We start from the raw sequence: 18,222 nt of genomic DNA on the forward strand, positions 1-18,222 counted from the left end.
CATGTGATTGGTCCACTGCCACAGCAGCTACAACCTGTCTGTGGTGCTGAAGTCGTGGTGAATTTGAGTTAGCACGCTTAACAGTTCAGCAGCCAAGATGCCACGTAAACGCTCTGAAGTGTGTCTACACTACACACCTGTTACACCGGATATAATTAAGTGCACAATATGTGGAATGGGTATGGAATGAAGTACTCAATTATTATCAGTATCACTTTTAGGGTACTTGGATTTGTACTGGTATCGTCATTTTTTCAACGAAACCCAGCTCTATGTACTGTACATGCTGGCTCACTGGTATCTCTTCCTGAAACATCTAAATGAAACTGAGAACTTCTCCAGAAAAGACGTCAAAAAGGATTATATGGATTTTCCTGGCTCATAGTAAGGGGAAAGGTGGTATCTCAACTGTGAAGTGCTGAACCAAGATTTAGAATTTTAGTTGGAAAGGAGATGTGCAATATCCTAAGCAGATGAATGAGTGTGGGCTTCTAAATATAAATCAGAGCTTTAAAATTTTCAACTAGGGCCCTGTGATTTCTGTGTTGTGGGAAAACACAGTGGAATCGCAAGATGTGATAATAAAAATGGAATTTACTATAAAACCTGGAGTATAAAAATTGGCCAAAACGTGGATGCATGTGTTTTTACACAAGTCTTAAGATCTTCTTGTAGTTACAGACTGAGATAAAGCAGTGTTATCTGCAGCAGAGGTCACACTGATACTGTCTTCATTCTTTCTAAACTTTACTATTTTAATGACAGAAATCTGATGTATATTATTGACATGTTATTCTTGTTTACAGTGAGATATGATTGAGTTAATATAGTGACTGTTCTGTTGTAAACATTACTGTTGCTCCTCTACAAACAATATGTAGTTATATTTAAAATAGAAATCGATTCTAATCCTGTTCTCAAATCCCCAGTTCTTTAGCTATGAACCAGTAGGAGTGTGAACCATACTGATAAGGGTATGAGGAAGATAGAGATAAAATAATAATCCTCTGTACTGCTTTGGCAATATAGATTTCTGATCTGTCATGCCAATAAAGCTTATTTAAATTGAATTGATAAAATCCTAACGATATCTGTCCCTACAGCTGGTCGGTGGCTTTATTCTGACTTTGTAAGAGGAGCAAATATTTCAATCCTTTCATTCTAAGCCTGTCTGACCTGTGTTATTTACTGATTATTATATGTTATGGCACACAGTGTGACCTCTTAGTAAAACATGGGGATTACGTTAGACCACAGTGCTTACACATCTGTTTCACTTCTTCAAACTAATGTTTGGGTACACGGTGTACTGAAGCACTTCCTTTGATTCATCAGTAGTAAAATGTTGTATTGCATCATTACACATTCACTGATATTCGTTTCATTTAATGTATGATTTCATTTTGAATTGTTAAAATTGTATTCATCCACTGCATGATTAGACTCTTTCTGATGACATAATGTGAAAATTGAGCAAAATGAATATAGAAAACATGGAATTTGGTTAAAAATTCAAACTGATTTCATAGAGCCCTATTCAGCCAATCCTTTTGTATTTATGTTGGTGTGCTCTCAAATCCCAAATGTTCATTGTCCAAATGCAACAGACCATCTTTTCACTTCGCCCATCATGGAGTGCTAATGCAAGAATTGGCAATGATGAATTGAATATAAGACTCTCAGGATATTGATATTTCATTGGCCTTACATGGCATTCATGGACGGTTCATCTCAGCACTTCATCTCAGACCATGCAGCAGTCCAATAATGCTGAATAACAATGATTAGCTTACAATATTTGGTTACAATTATTCAAGTTACGAGCGCCCTCGTAGCAGAATGGTTACAGCGCATGCTAGGGACCTTTGTTCCATGTCAAGCCCTTTCTCTGTCTCTCCCCTTGATTCCTGTCGGCCTCTCTGCCACCAATTGTCCAATAAAGGTGAAAAAGCCCAAAATAATAATAATGATTAAAAAGATTATTTGAGGTATAAGTTTAAAAACTGTTAAAACTGAGATTTGAATCAATGGGGAAAATGTGAGGCTTGCATGGAAGTCAAGTTTAGTCTGGTTGAATATCCATTTAAATAGATCTGGTGCTCATTAACAGCCTTCTTAGCTATATTATGAAAAGAAGTGGCCAAAAAAATGTATAGTAACTTACATTTTAAAAAACATTACAATAGTTGGGGTGATAAATAAGTCACTCATCGTCTTCCATAGATTTGACAATTTTTTGCCATCTACTGAAAACTGAAGGATTGAAAGATTGAAGATTGAAGTAACAGCCCCCCCCCCCACAGGTTACTAATAGAACTGTGAATACACCCCTGAGTCAAGATTTGTAACTCTGTTATGTGGAAAAAACATAAATTTACCTTCAGCCTGCATTTTAAATTGCAGCTGAATTAATATTTATGAAAACCCATTAATTTATCTTTTATTACAGAGCTGCGGCTGCACACGTTTTCAGAATGATAAAGTAATCACATCTACATTTCCTCAAACAATATTGGATACTTGCATACCAGCGTGAAGAGATACACAGTAATCAATTATCTGCTGTGTTATTCAACCAAAAGCAGGGATCCACTCCATCACGCTGCACAGTGAAGAGTTTAGTTCTTACATTCCCTCCTCTTCCATTGTTGTCGGAGAAAATGAAAATGTTAAAAAAAAAAAATCAAACAGTCCACTGTCCCTGACATGAGCTGCAAATAAATTTAGATTTGTATAACACAATCTTCTGCTTTGAAGTGCAGCAGACTTTTTTTCCTTTTTTTTTTTCTTCCCTTCTTCTAGAAATGTAATTCCTCCCCCTGAATATTTTCCAGTGCTCTTCGCCCCCACACAGCCTACATCATTGTGCTGCAACGTTTCAAATTAAGACTGACGGCTCGGTTGTCTTGCGTGCAAAAATGACGGTTTCCATTTCGTTCGGATTTTTCAGAATGCAAAAAGGCTGGGATAATATCTGGATTTAGGGACACCCATTCCACTGCTGTCACACTCCTGACCCTGCAACATGACCTTGCATGATACAGAGAGAGGAAGAGCAGGGCGGTGGGAAGTGATGAAAGCTTGATGTTATTGTCCTCCACATTTCCACACTTCTGCTCTTGTCCTCTCCTACTTTACACCCCTCCAAACACACACACACACACACCTGGCTGACCTCACATAGGGCGCTGTGCAGCATTTTAAACACCAGAGAGTGCCTCATTATGAAGCCTCTTTATTCAATGTCAATATACTGCTGAGCCAAAAATATATGGACACCCTAACCCTTTATGGGAACATTTTCCAGCAGATGGTGGAATCTGGCGGCGGGGATATACTCCCCATTCAGACACAAGAGACAAGCTGGACATTCACTTTTCTGCTTCAGTGTCCTGAAACTGTCCCAAATTATACTTTCAACTGTCTAAGACTTGACTTAACTACTGTCCCAAAATGAAGCTGGTAATACATTTTTTAATGTTTGTTATGTTTGGTAACAACATTCCCTTATATGGTCAGTTTATGAAAATAACACTGATTTCAATTCTAATGCTTTGATGTTTTTCTGTAATGTCCCAGAATTGTCAACAGTACATCCTTAAGTTTAAGCGCTGACAAGAGCATTAGTGAGGTCCAACACTGATGCTGGGTGATGAAGTCTGGCTGGAGTTGGATGGGGTTGAACTCAAGGCTGTGTGCAGACCAGTCAAGTTCTTCCACAGCAAACTGGGAAGAGCATTTCTTTATAGAGCTGCTTTGTGCATTGAGGTGACATCTATAAATGACTTTTTTCTCTGAATCAACTGTCCAAATCCCAAAGATATCAATAGAAACAGTGATATGAAAGAGAAAATCCTCACATTAGAGAAGTTGGAATCAGCGACCAGTAACCACACAAGATCAGTGGAAAGATACAGAGACAGACAAACGAAGCTTCAGCCCAAGCAGCTCAAACTGAGGTGAAAATATTTCAACATGAGCAAAACTGTATTGTACCACTCCACTTGAAAGTTTGACTCACCCAAACTACAAAAGCACTCCTCTCCACTGTACTGGGGTGCAGGCAGAAAGCTTAGAGACAGATATCTCTAAACTTGGATAAGAACTGAGCTATTGTAAACATGGATAGATACCAAGAGGCCCATGAGAAAATATGCATTGTAATTTAAGGGAACTGACATTTCAAAAGCACTGAGATAAAGCGCTTAAACGAGATGTTGCAGACGGAAAATAAGAGAAGCAGTTTCTGCTGACTTTGGAAATCAGTCAAAATATGAACCCCTTCACACAGTTCGTGAACATCATGACAGCAAACATCAGCACTATCAGTCTAGGAACAAATCAGCTAGTTGCTTGTGTCGAATAAATACCGACAAAAATATTCCGGCTGAATATTTTGACTCTAAATCTTTGTCTGAGGTCGTGTCCTCTGTTTGTTTTTGAGGGAGTTTATGTTTAAAGTCACATGGAGCGCCCTTGTATCCAAGTGGTTACACCACATGCCATATACCCATAACCCTGGTTCAACCCTGTGTTGCATGTCATACCCATTTCTCTCTCTCCCCTTGTTTCCTGTCGGCCTCTCTGCTACCAACTCACATAACCACAATGTTTGCAGTTCAGTTCTGACCACAGACATGTGCTGTATATCACCCTATTGTCTTAAAATATACTGGGGGAGTAGGGTTGGGTACCGATACCAGTACCGGTACCCGCTTTTCTGTATCGGTACTCAACGGTACTTCATTTCAGTTGACTTTAAATCTGTAATTTCTGAAGTATCAAAACAAAAAGTCCCAAAATTCTTACTTTAAAGCGCTATTATAGCGTTACACATGGTGACACTATGACGTGAGGTTTAGTAGATGTAATGATGTTTATGAGATTGCTCGACAAACTCCAACGCTGGTCACCTGCGGTATTGCACCCATGAGCATGGAATAAAAAAACTGTTAAACAGGGACACAACATCCCGTTCTGACATGTGCCCAACTCGTACATTCAGCTCCAGAATGATCAGTCTGAATGCACCATTTGATTTAACGTGAATCAATACTCGGTAGCACCGACGTAGTTCGGTTGGTACCATTAAAAGTACATTCTACAGCTTTGATTCCAGTATTTTTAGACCAGGATTCAATACTTGGGTTAAAACTAAATTTAGAAGTTTATGTTGAAATGTTATTGATTGACAATTCAGTTATAATTATCTAGAAATTCTCTTAGTAGGAACTATGTAATGTGGTACTGTGTTCAGCTCATATTCAGTTTTTTGAAAGAATCTCCTTTAATGGTTTTATTTAAATAAAATGCAGCCCTGGTCCAATGAGGGTCTTCCAAAGGCTTTTCCATCATGATAAGAAGATTTTACAAATGTTGGTCTAAAGTGTTTTAACATAAAGATACTCAAATGCAGAAATATTGGCACAAAGCATCAATTCAAATGTATCGCTCTCTGCTAAAACCCACAACATGGCAAACAGCAGTGTGAAGGTGGGCTTGGCAGGAATACAGATAGCAGCTTATTGCTGACTTCAGTCAATACACACAGAGCAGAAACGCAGGAGAGTGTACAAATGCCAGATGTACACAAAGGAAGAGAGAGAAAAGGCGAATGTTGCAACAATGAGCAGACTGTAGCGTGGCTCCTTGCTGCCGGTGGGGTCCAGGACAATGTGATGAACAGCATTCACAACAAGCAAACATGTCATCTGGTTCTGTCTATACGCTGGTGTTCGCCTTGCAGCATGTTTTTACTGCAGCATGTTTTCACGTTGGAAAGATAACAACCATTTTTATATTTTACAGGTGGGATTGTGCTCACAAGCAGGAGCATATGTCACCGTCTGTCACACTGTGCAGCTTGAATGTGGACTTAAAAAATTCCATGTTTAATTGAAAAATCAGATCAATGTGAGCAAAAGTCCAAAAAAAAAAACATTATTACTTAATGTCTTAAAAGGTTGACTAAAAATACCATTAAAAAATAAAGATGTATAAGAAAAATCTCTGCTTTTATGTTTTTGATCAAAGCTAATCATTTGTCCCATAAACCCTTAATATCTGTCTTTCATCTCTGCTTCCACCTCACTGACGTCTGGGGTCAGTTCCTGTGCCGGTAATGACAGTCAGTCAGGTCAGGTCCAAAAGGCCAGGAATTGTGAGATAGCAGCACCAAACTACAGCAACAATATAAGACATTCTTTATGCTTTTGTGTTTAAGGCAAAAGTTTGGGAGTCAAACTCGATGCCAACAGCAAACTATTGTCTTTCTCCATGCAAGGCGAGACAAGACGATAATAACAGATTTGCACAGACAAAGGATCTAGAACTGAAAAGTCTCAGTCGTCAATTGAAATATACATCCTTTGTAAATATACATTTTGTATCATTTTCCTATTATCAGATTCTTCACAGCAGAGAAAGGCTATGTTCAGAGTAACATTACTGCCTCATGAAAACCCTCAGTCCCTTCATTCATTTCAATGAGACCAGGACCATGATGCAGTGGTCTTTGGCCAAACAAATAAACTCATGGTCATCCACAAAAAACATTGAACCAAGCAATTGTTGCAACGGAGGATGAGACATTTACTGTGTAAAAACATCCTTTTAGCATTATACATGGCTGTGCAGTGTTTGGGAGTGTCCAAACTTGTAAATCTAAATATAACTCAAACTGGTTATCTGCAGACATTGGTTTGAATGCCCGAAAACAAATAAGAGATGGGAATGGAAAATGACAGGCGACAAAGGTCTTTGGCCAGATTCACAGTATGATACACCTTCTGCCCAACTAAGACAAAAAAAAACATTGTATAATGCTATTGTGGAAGGTTGTGCTGCCATCCAGCAATCTGCTCCCTGTAGATTTACATTGACATTAACATTTACTGTGAAGACACACTTGAAAGAAATCTGCATAATCCATTTTGATCACATTAGCTGGTCTGTTGATTGAAATCGACAGGTGCAGAGGTATGACATCTGTGAGCACTGTACTTGCTGAGCCTACAGTGGAAGCTTTTTTATCACTCAATCTAAATTCTAACCTTCACATGTGGTCATGAACTTTTCATCATGACGGAAAGAAGAAAATCATACATACAAGTGGTGGAAATAAGACACAATGGACCCTTTGCAGGTTCTTTGCGTAGCTGTTCAACCTTAAGGTCAGGGTGAGAAGCGAAAACATCTAGAAAGTACTACTTCCACTCTTTCACGCTAAGACTAAACTAGTGAGGTGGATCCAACAGAGGTTCAGGCATCTTATAAGGATGTCTCCTGGACACCTTGCTTTAGGCGCTTTTCAGGCAACTCCAACTTGGAGAAGACCCCTGAAGAAGCTGGTGGGATTACATCTCTTATCTGGCCTGGGAACATCTTAGGGTTCTCCAGAAGGAGCTAGTACACATGACAGGGGAAAAGAATGCTGTGACCATGTCATGGATAGTCAGTCATTACCATTATCAATCTGCCTAGTCAGTGTCACCACCAATGGAAACTGGGTGACTCATAGTGAAATACCGTGAAGTATATATAGTGAAGTATTTCGGTCAGCAGCTCTAGATTCCATATCCATGAGAAAAGGGTAAATAGCATGATGAGTCATTTTAAGAGGCCGCCAAGTGATACCATTTTAAGATCATTCTATACTTATTTGGTCATGAAGAAAGTTTTAAGTGACGACTGAATGGACATGTCAAGGCATGAACATACAGAGCAAAGGAACTCATCTCTCAGCTGTAACAGATCTGGTTGAGTTTCTAATCAGTCGTCTCCAAGCATTTGTCATTGCAGGCGACTGGAGAAATGTGCTACTTCTATCACCACATATTTGGAAAACCAGCCATCTGGACAACATTATCAGAAAAGTCGTCTGAAATGTGTTGACAGAAATAATCGTCGGATCCCACGCTCCATGGTGGAAAAAACATTTTTAGTCTATCATATTGGACATTTCAACACCTGGAGCTAGTTTTGCTGTAGCAATGTAGAAAGTAAGGCTGTGCAAGGTCTGGGTGGTAGATGAGCGTCTAAGATATCCGAGCCCTGAGTTCTTGTCACAACAATTAATATTGGATTATCATGATCTTTCCCTAAGCTTTGTGAAATGTTTAGTTTCCTAACCAAGCCATATCTTATAATAACAGGCAAATTATCCATAGCTTTTTTATTAAAATCACAATCTTTAAAAAATGTTGGCATCCAAATTACAAATATCGATGTTTTGTCGGTTTGGTTTCAATGGAAGTGAGACTACACTGTACCGATCTGTTCTGTCTGATTGAAAAACATGCATGATGACTGAATGCACGCTTATGTTTGTCCTTAAAGAGGTGGGATGCTAAGGCCATGGTGGACATAATTATTTCTGAACTGATCCAAACACATTTCTGTATGTCTGAATGTAGTCTTATACAGTAATGGGGCTTACTGCATGTATGAGTGATAAGATGAGGATATAAAATGTGTCTACAGGAATGAACAAGATGATACACAGTATATCATATGAAGAATACATTGAAAAAGTCATCAGCTTCACTTCAAACTACTATTATGAATGTATGTCTTGAAATGTATTTAATTCACAAAGCTTTTCTAGATTAAAATTCAGGTGAAAATACTTAGTCTTAAAAACAAAATGCACTGTGATGCACTGTTGTCAAAGATATAAACATTAAAAATGCTTTTTCCCTAGAATGAATGTTTCATGTAGGTCAGCTGACTAAGAGCAGAGTGTTTAATAAGATGTTAAATGTGCATTAATGTGTGTACAGACACTACAGAAACTTTTCTCTGGGGCTTTGGGTCTCTCAAATGCGCCTTTGCTCTGAAGATTTATAAAAGCTATCCAGCTTTATTTGACAGCTCAAAGTGCCTTGAATCTTCCTTTATAAATGCTTCAAGGGAAGAGATGGCGGGCCAGAATGTGAAAAATGTGAAAAAGTGGCAGAAAAAAATGTCACTCTGAGGCAGTTTTGTAAATTCCTGTCAATAGAAGGCATTCGGTAAACATTACCTGGACTGTTGTAACATCCAAGACACACCAAACGGAGTGAATTGTAAGGTTACACACACTAAATATTTGATATATATTTGACAGTTATTTATGACATTTCTGTATTCATTTAATCCTGCAAACGGATGGAAAAAAAATCAAGACCTCTGAAAGCAAATTCAATATTTTGAGAATGTTAAATTAAATGCTTTTTCAATCCCTTTAAGACCCCACAGTTACCCTGATTATTTAATGGACCCCTTGCAATTGCAGACCACTAGTGGGTACATGGACCCCCAGTTGAGAAACAATGGTCTAATAGAATACTTTAGCTTTAATTGATTCAAAGGAAACTATTTCTTTCTTGGTTTTTACTTTGTCAAGTTTCAGTGGACAAACCATATCATCACTGTGACTGTGTGATATGCATGCAAAAGCTCCTGTGAATAAAGCCCCCCCACACACACACACACACACACACCGCATCTACCACCATGTGTTCACTCCCTAATCTTGCCGGGGTGAATGTCATTGCCATCTCCAGAGCACCGGCGAGGTGAGAGATAATCTAATCACTAGGGAGACAGAAAGTAGAGATGTGGGGTAGGTGGGAAGGTGCTGCAGAGCTCTGAGAGGACCGGGAGATTAAAAAAAAAAACGAGGCAGAGGAAGACAGAGGCCACAGCGAGTCTTTGAACTCCCCTGACAAATAATTGAAGGACATCAGACAGGAGTATAGAAACTACAACAACAAATGGTAATAAATGAAACCTTCGACAATGAACACCTTCTGCTCTGCATGGAAGAATGAAAGAAGGACAAAGTATGAAAGAAGGCAGATGCTACCACAGCACAATTTCTTCCTGAACATGCAATTAGTAAGATGCACCCCCACCTGTAGGGGTGGGTGTCAATGCCCCTTGTCGCTTTATTTGTCAAAGTATCCTTGAGCTACGACACTAAGAGTCAGATAAACTGCAAAACACATGAGCTGAAGAAGTGGGCAGACAACAACATTTAAGCCTTACTGAGCCTTCAGAGTCATGCAGACGTGAAAAGTATCATTTGTTTCATCGGGTATTTAGGAACTGTATTGATGTTCTTTAAATTACCAGTGAGACAATGAAATATGATGTGGGAGATGTTAGTCCAGGCATGCTAGAGATCTATGAGACTGAAGGATTTCAAAATACTGCTGCTTATAATATTATGAGACAAGATTTTATAACTCTGGAACATTATCACAGCAACAATCTTAATCCAATCCTTTTACTGGCCAAAGGCAAGAATTGTTGGTGGACGCTTCATTGCATTGTGGCAAAGGTTCAGCTTTTTTTGCTGGATGAGGGTTGCTTTTTTCCCCCTGTTCACCAAACCACATTGTAGCGGTCTCATCGAAAAAATGTGGACACTGCCTTGTGCTGTGTTCACGCAATGCTAATGTTGGCCTAAACATGGCCTGAGACACACAATATTCTGTCTGTCAGAGTAGTCTTACAGCATCTGAAACCACGTCCCACCACACCTTTCAAATATAGAACTGAGGGCTGCATCCAACAATAATGCCCACTTCATGCAGTGACCCTAACCCTAACCCTAACCCTGAACTACCAAGTGCCACACCATGAATGTCTTAGAGGAGAGACCGTCCAAAAGGGTTCATCCGTACCCCCATTTGTACAATTCACTACATCAAGACAAAATGGGCATTAAAAACACTGAGATGATGGAAGCAGTGGAATGTAGACATAAGACTACAATGGCATCTTTAAGTTCGTTAACACGGGCAACACGCAGTACAAACTATTTTACGTCAAGCACACTGAACCCTTTAAACTCTACCTGCCCAAATAGCAATGCTGCAATCTGAATGATCCTTTGAACTACAAGAAACTAGTGCCACCTTACCATGAATTGAAACATATTTCAAGAGAGAACACAGTTTCAGCCCCTCTTTGAAGCCAATAACATTCTGTTAGGTAGTTTGTCACAAACATTCTCATGTAAATGAGGAATGTGTCACCAACAACCTTTAATCCTCAACCTTGCTTTCTCATTGCTTTCGAGCATCAATATCCACTCGTTAGCATGCAGGTTAGCGAGAGGACTCTGGCATGAAGATGAATGCATGGGTCTGAATCAATCTGCGTGGTTATGTTTCTCAGCAGGGCTCCACTTTCCCATTATCATAACCATTAAAATGCACAAGAGGCAGTCAGACGCCTCCAGTGATCACCGTCAATTACACGGTGCCCGTCGGGGAAGCTGGCCCCGAGTCTGTCAGCCAATCACCAACACGAAGATGAGGATGAACTGACAAACGCCTGACGTGCTGCTATAGTTAGAAGCTTCAACCTAGAGATCCTAGTGTCTGTGCTGTAATTATGTTGTTGTTCTGTTTTTTAAACTAGGGTCTTGCCATTTTGCCATTTCACTTTATAGATGGGTTTTGGGAACACAGCAACTCTGTCTCAGCAATGTTAAAAAGAAATATTCTCATGACTAATATCAATGGTACAAAGCTATAAAATAAGACCTAGGTTAAACATAAGGCTATATGTCTAAACTCAGCCATGACAAAGTAGGTAATACCTGGTCAACTTTGCATCAGCTGTCTCAAAATGTGTCTTTATCTTGGTCATTACTCTATTTTGAAGGAATGTCAGGTCTTGAGTTTTGTTTTGTTTGTTGAACAGAGGCCCTGAATAAGAGTGATAGCTGCTCTGGGTGTCATGCCTCAAGTTTTGGCTCCAGTCTCTCTATCCCCCTCCAGACCCACCCCCAACTTCTCCTCCCTTGCCAAGACATCCGTCAAGCCAAGCAGGACATCTGTACAGGAAGGCACCGAGCCATGTTTCCATGCTTAACTGGACAATTCAAAGCCAACACCATGTCAACAATGAGAGATATCACTGACTTAACAAGTTCCTCAGTCCTGGACATGAGCTGTTCAACCAGTTACTCATCTGCCACAAATACTTGTGAGAAGCTTCCTGTGTTCTGAGAGGTCTGTGGACCAGAAAATCCATTCACCGCCCACCTCCTCCACAGCTAATGTGTTTAAGTCAGTGTAAAAAGTGAAATATAGGCTCGCAATTAGCTAAGCCAGCTAGTAGTGGCCAACCATTAAACTGGACAGGCAAGTGTATCAGCAAATATTCAAGTGTGAATATTTCCAGTTACTTTAGATAAATCAGCCAGGCTAACATATGGACCAATATTATCTTATGATAGATACAATATATAGATGTCTATGTATATGATGGAAGATAAATGACAAGAAATCTTAGCCAAAAAATGCTGAATATACTTTAAGTTTGAGGTCATTTAGAAACCGTGTCACAACTGTGAAAACTGTATGCACCAGTTTTGGTTGCAATTCTTACAACTATAAAAATAAAAGGAATGTTGTCAGTATTGCTTGATGTTACTGTTTATGCAATGGAAGTTCAAATTAACTCATGTTGCCATCAGTGCTGCTTTGAGTTTCCTCCAGCTCTGATAGAAAACATTCATTCCGACTGCCTGCTGGCTATCACATCTAGTAGTTGTGTGCTCAGTATCAGGATAAACCTGATGTCATGTCACTCACTTAACTTCTGTGTGTCCGGCTGACCGATATTATGGGACGGTATTGACCTGTTACAGATAAATCTGTATCTGTGTTTATTCCATCCGATATGTGCTGATATTTTTTAAAAGATATATATATGCCACATTTTATATATATTTAATCCCTTTTCCTTACTGTTTCAGTGCACTGATGTCATTTTATAAAAGTGATTTCACAAGTGTTTGATAACCACTTTTTTTTTTTTTTTTTAAAGTTGTTTCTGTGTATAGAAGATTATCGGCCGATATATAGATATCTGAATTTTTTTACTGCCTAATATCAGTATCAGCTCAAAAAATCTAGTATCGGTCAGGCTCTAGCAGGGACTAAGGGTTTCTTTGCACCTGGATTGTGCAGTATGCCAGCGATTGGAGTAAACAACAATATATAATTAAAAAATAAGAAATAAAGTGTTGTTTCTTACAAAACAAAGTTTAGAACATATTTTTATTTATAAATAATATATATCCCCAATATATAAGGGCACATTTTAATATTTTAGTTTAAAACGTCCAAAAATTAACTACATGACTTTGTCGGCTATAATTGTATAAATTATTACATTACTAATTAGTTGTGAATATAACACATTGTAATAAAACACTGTTATAATCACACAGTGAAAAAAATGTTTAACTGTAAAATCCATCAAACCTAACCTTTTCTCTCTTCTCTTTCCTTTTCTTCTTTTTTCCCTCTCTGTCTGTGTCACCACGTACCTATCAGCTGTGAACTGTAACCACTCAAGTAATAGATGGCTGATTACAATGTTTTATATTTTGACATTTACATTTTTCTAACTTTAGTTTCTTTACTGGAAATGACAATATAGCAAACAGTGACTTAACCAGTAAATTTCCAGGTCCTTGGTGATCTTTCTCCAGCCTCTCTCCAGGTATCACAGATAAACTCCTCATTTTAACTAAATGCTAGCCGTTTCTCGTCCATGATGCTTTTTCATCACGAGCGACAGGAAGTAAATAGAAACAGGGCGGCCGACAAAAGTTCAACTAATAACAGCGCACCGCTCACGGCCAGTTAGGACACTCCAATAAAGGAAAAGGCTATTAAAACTTGACCATTCCCAAGGTCCTACAGCGCTCCACCTGAAACAGAAGCTTTTAAGGACAGTTTTACAAACTGACTCTTCTATTGTTAATGTCCTGTTGTAAACCTTTTTCAGAATATGCTGTGCAAGGTTAAAACTGTCTGTTCTTTTTTGGCTGCCGGCGAATTAGAAACACTGATGAAGAACTCCTCTCTTCATCATTTTTTTCTAAACGGGCACAAAGTCTTTAATGTGCTCGTCCTCCCACCTGTGTGTGTGTGTGTGTGTGTGTGTGTGTGTGTGTGTGTGTATGTACAGCATGTGTGGGTGCGCGCACTTGTGTGTGAGGAGGTTGTGGAGGATGAGGCGGCCTGTGGGCTGAAAACGAGGGCAGTAAAAAAGCCTCTATATCAATAACCACACCACAGAGTCGAGCGTCCCCTCAGGATACGAGTACAGAAGAACACAAGGACAGACGCCCTTCATTTATCCATAAAACCAGACTGTGACAAAAGTGTGTGAGAAAAAAAAAAGCATCACGCAGCTAAGGTCGTCTGTAATTATTAAATATTTAAGCCAGAGAAGTTGTAAGAGATGTTGTAATTAGGAATTTGCTTCATTATGCACACCCTTCAGAGCATGGATGAACCCTTTTCAATTTTTATGCCCCCATGGCCTTCCTTCATGCTCAAGACAAACTGTATGTCTTACCACCACTAGTGAGGCTGTAGCAGTAGGATAAATGTGTGTGTGTTGCTCTGTTTGTACAGCATTTTAAATCTTGTTAGATGTAATAAGCACTGCAGGCTCTTGGGGCCACGAGCAGATTGTGGACTTTCACTCTTATTAGAAAAAGTCATTGTTACAAGCCAGATGTATCCTTCTAATCATAAACAGTTCAATTGAATGGTTAAAGGCAAGATGCAGCAGGGTCAGTGTTAGGTCAGAGAAAAGGTTGATGTGTTATCTGACCTGTGTCGAGGAGTCGGCGTCCCTCGGGGTTCGGCCTCCAGAAAGCCACTGCGCCGTCACTGTCCTTCCTCTCCGCAGCCCTGAAGGACAAAAGAGCAGGAGGGAGATTGATAAGGATGTGGGAGAGCCTTACATAGACTTTAACATCACATGTGAGGCAGGTCAGCACAGATGAAAAAACGACTTACAGAGAGGAGGTTAGAAATGTCAGTAAAATGATCAGGGTCAACTCACTGCAGGGTTACAAAGCAAGTGTAGAAACCAGGTGTTATGTATCAGCTCTTAGCTTTCTACACAAATACTCAGGTATAAGCTCCTGGGGCAAGATGCATAACATTCTGTAGTAACTAAATCTGTTTCATAAAGACAGGAGTAAACAAACACAGTTTTCATCACATTTAAAAATTCATGCCCACTCATGAGTCTGTTCAAATCTCAATCATCCCACAGTCACTATATTTTCCAGTTAGGAGTACAAACAAAGGATAGCTGAGGTTGGTTTTGCAGGCATTTGGTTATAAAGCAAAACGTTGGACAAAAAATGAAGAATTCACCAGATGATGGCGCCAGATGAAAAGTCAGGCTGTTGCAATTCATCCTGTGGGGACCATGAATGTATATATACCAAATTTAACAACAATCCATCCAATGGTTGTTAATATGTTGCAATTATGACCAAAAGTATCTAACTCATGGTGGTGATAAAGGAAATAGATATATCTTTATTGTCAATGAAAGTATACAATAAATGAAAACACTCCATTTGAGCAGTCCAATCGTGCCATAAAAAATATAAAATGTATACACATAACACTATTACACACACGCACAAGCCCGAACACATCTCACCCATACCCATGACAACATACACATTCAAAGCCATACTCTATGTCTACTTTGTTCCATATTTTGACTTTGACTAAGTCTATTGAATAAGTGTTGTAAGGACACATCAGTCCTAAAGATATGGGCTAGAAGGGGCCGACTATCCTTCTAGTGGGTTATCACCCATTTATATCGGTGAACATATGTTTTCTGGACTGGGAGCACAGAAGCTGTATTGTTTTGTCTTCCTTTTAATTTTAACTATAACCAATATAACCAATAGTAATGTTCGCTGACGATCATGGGAGGGCTAATGAAGCTATTTCTGCTATCGTCAGAGTCAAGGGTGAAAGAATTAAAGCCAACATTCATTCATCGTATCGGTGAGGAGACTTTTGTGTTTTTGTGTTGAGAAATGTTCAAGATATAAAGAAAATCAACCGTGAGGTAGCCGGTCTGCCCACAGGACTGATAAAGACACAACAAAGATAACACTTCCTGTTTAAATGTTGAGTAATGTATCTGTAAAAAAGACTGATAACAGGTGGAGGATACGTCACAGGAAAAGTTGAATATCTGACCTGCTGGTGGTGGCTAGAGGAAAAGTCAGCAAAGTGATTAAATGTATTGTCTAGGGACCTTGAATGTCTCTTGTACATTTCATGGGAATCCATCCAAATGGCACATGTATTTTTTTTAATGCATTCATAGTGCACATATGGAAACTGGTGATAGAGTTATTGTTGTGTCAACAGATCTGATGCTGATGAGTGCAGAATATCATAAATTCAATCTCCATTAAATAATCATTTTCTCATGCATCCACAGATGATAATGGCCAATCACCCCCGATCCATCTTCATAAAAGGTAATTAAAAGTTTTAAATAAATATGCCACAATCATCGGAACGCTATTAATTTCTCTGCTTCTGTCTCAGCATTTCTCTTACTGGCTTCATTTGGCTGAATGCAGCAGCGCTGCTCTGTGGAATAATGGCTCCCATTTTCACAGAGCAAGGATCTCAACGGGATGACTAGATTAGCTCAGATGAATCATGAGCTCGCTTCAAATTAACAAACACACTTCTCAGGAAGTTTTTTTTCCATGTTTCTATAACATCACAACACAATAAATGACAGAAAACAATAAATAAAGTTAGAACGAGACATTCCAACTATGAAAGAAAAAGCATTCCATTCAATTCTTGATTCCTTGGTGGTTTGTCTCTTACTTAGGGCTGAGTATCGTTTAAACAATTACAATACCAGTACCAGTCCAAGTACCCTTAACGTGATACCAATACCAGTGGAGTACTTCATTCAATATCCATTCCACATGTTGTGCGCTTGCTTTTATCCGGTGTAACAGGTGTGTAGTGTAGAGTGTTTAGGTAGAATCTTGGCTGCTGAACTGCTAAGTACGCTAATTCGAATTCACTACGACTTCAGCACCACAGATGGGTTGTAGCTGCTGTGGCAGAGTCAAAGAATGCTTGAATCGATTGGGTGTGAGCTAGTCCATACAAATAATCATATTTTCTAGTTATGGATGCAAAAGGATGGATTGCAGGTATCGTTTGACGGGAGACCTTTCGATACTACTTGGTATCAATTTATTTCTGTTGATACCTTAAAAAGGTATTGAGTACTGATACCCAGCGCTACTCTTACTTAAGTATACTGTGTTCACTGGTGCCCTTAGTCAACTGAAATACAATATGAAACAAAATTGGCAATTAAGACGAATGGTCCACAGACCTAACCAGGTCTGTGAACAAGTATGTTAACTTTTCATAGGTTGCCACTATACTTAATTGAGTGAACCACAAGCCGGATGGATGAAGATCCACTGATTTACATTCCTTAATAAGGAGCTTTCAGACCAGCATGATGACTGTGTGGATCCACCTTGTCTAGGCTATGTAGAAATGGAATGTCCTGACCCATGACGAGGTTAATATTCTCATTAATTGCTGTCCACAACCTCTGAGCCTCTGAACAGGACCATAACAAATGAATAACGTCTCCAGCATGCTGGCTCCTCTCTTAGCCCCACCCGATGCAGTTTTGCAGGCGTCCAATAAACCCTATTTAGGATTCTGAATTGGATTTATCTAGTCCTAATCTCACAAGAGGATTTGGGCTTTTGCAGAATAGCGCTCCATTCTTCATCACTAAATGACTGATGGAGGTCTGCCTCCCATGTCTGTCTGAGGCCTCGGGACGTTGAATTTAAAGAGAGTGATTCATAGACGTTGACACAGGCCGGCTGTATTTCTTTCTATGACAGATAGCAGTGGAGCATCAGCATTCATTTCAGCTGGAAAGCCATGAACAGAACAGACAGAGCGGTTTTCACAACTTTCATTTCAACTCCGGGAAACATTTAGCTGATATCATCAGGAAGACGGAACAAGATGCAATGCTGGAGTGTAATGGACTTATAAAGTCCTCAATCTCTATTTTATCAAGCCTCTGAATCTCTCTCATACACACACAAACACACAGTCGGCCAGCCACTAAAGAAGAGAGCAAGACAACCTTTTTGTAATGTTGGTTTAGCAGATGAATAACAGAAGAAGGTTTTTAAACTTGGAAGATTCTACAAAACGTCTGTCTTCAGTGGTTTTGGGAAAGTGGACTCTGATGGTTTGCTTTTCTTATCATCCAATCATTAATCAGCCAGGAGCTTCAAACATGTGTATTAACTTGTTGGTGTGAGGATGGTAGCTGTGTGCCTCGTACGTCTTAATCATTCCTTCC

General features: G+C 39.3%; 1 protein-coding gene across 1 annotated transcript in view; it reads right to left on the reverse strand.

Annotated features, from left to right (window-relative positions):
* adam19a (ADAM metallopeptidase domain 19a) overlaps positions 1–18,222 on the reverse strand; it is a 206,891-nt gene that overhangs the window by 158,667 nt on the left and 30,002 nt on the right. The window contains exon 2 of the mRNA XM_062444365.1: positions 14,635–14,714. Within this exon, the coding sequence (XP_062300349.1) occupies positions 14,635–14,714 (80 nt within the window). The remainder of the gene's footprint in view (positions 1–14,634; positions 14,715–18,222) is intronic.

This window comes from Scomber scombrus, chromosome 23 (assembly GCF_963691925.1).
Source record: "Scomber scombrus chromosome 23, fScoSco1.1, whole genome shotgun sequence".
Classification (NCBI taxonomy): Eukaryota; Metazoa; Chordata; class Actinopteri; order Scombriformes; family Scombridae; genus Scomber; species Scomber scombrus.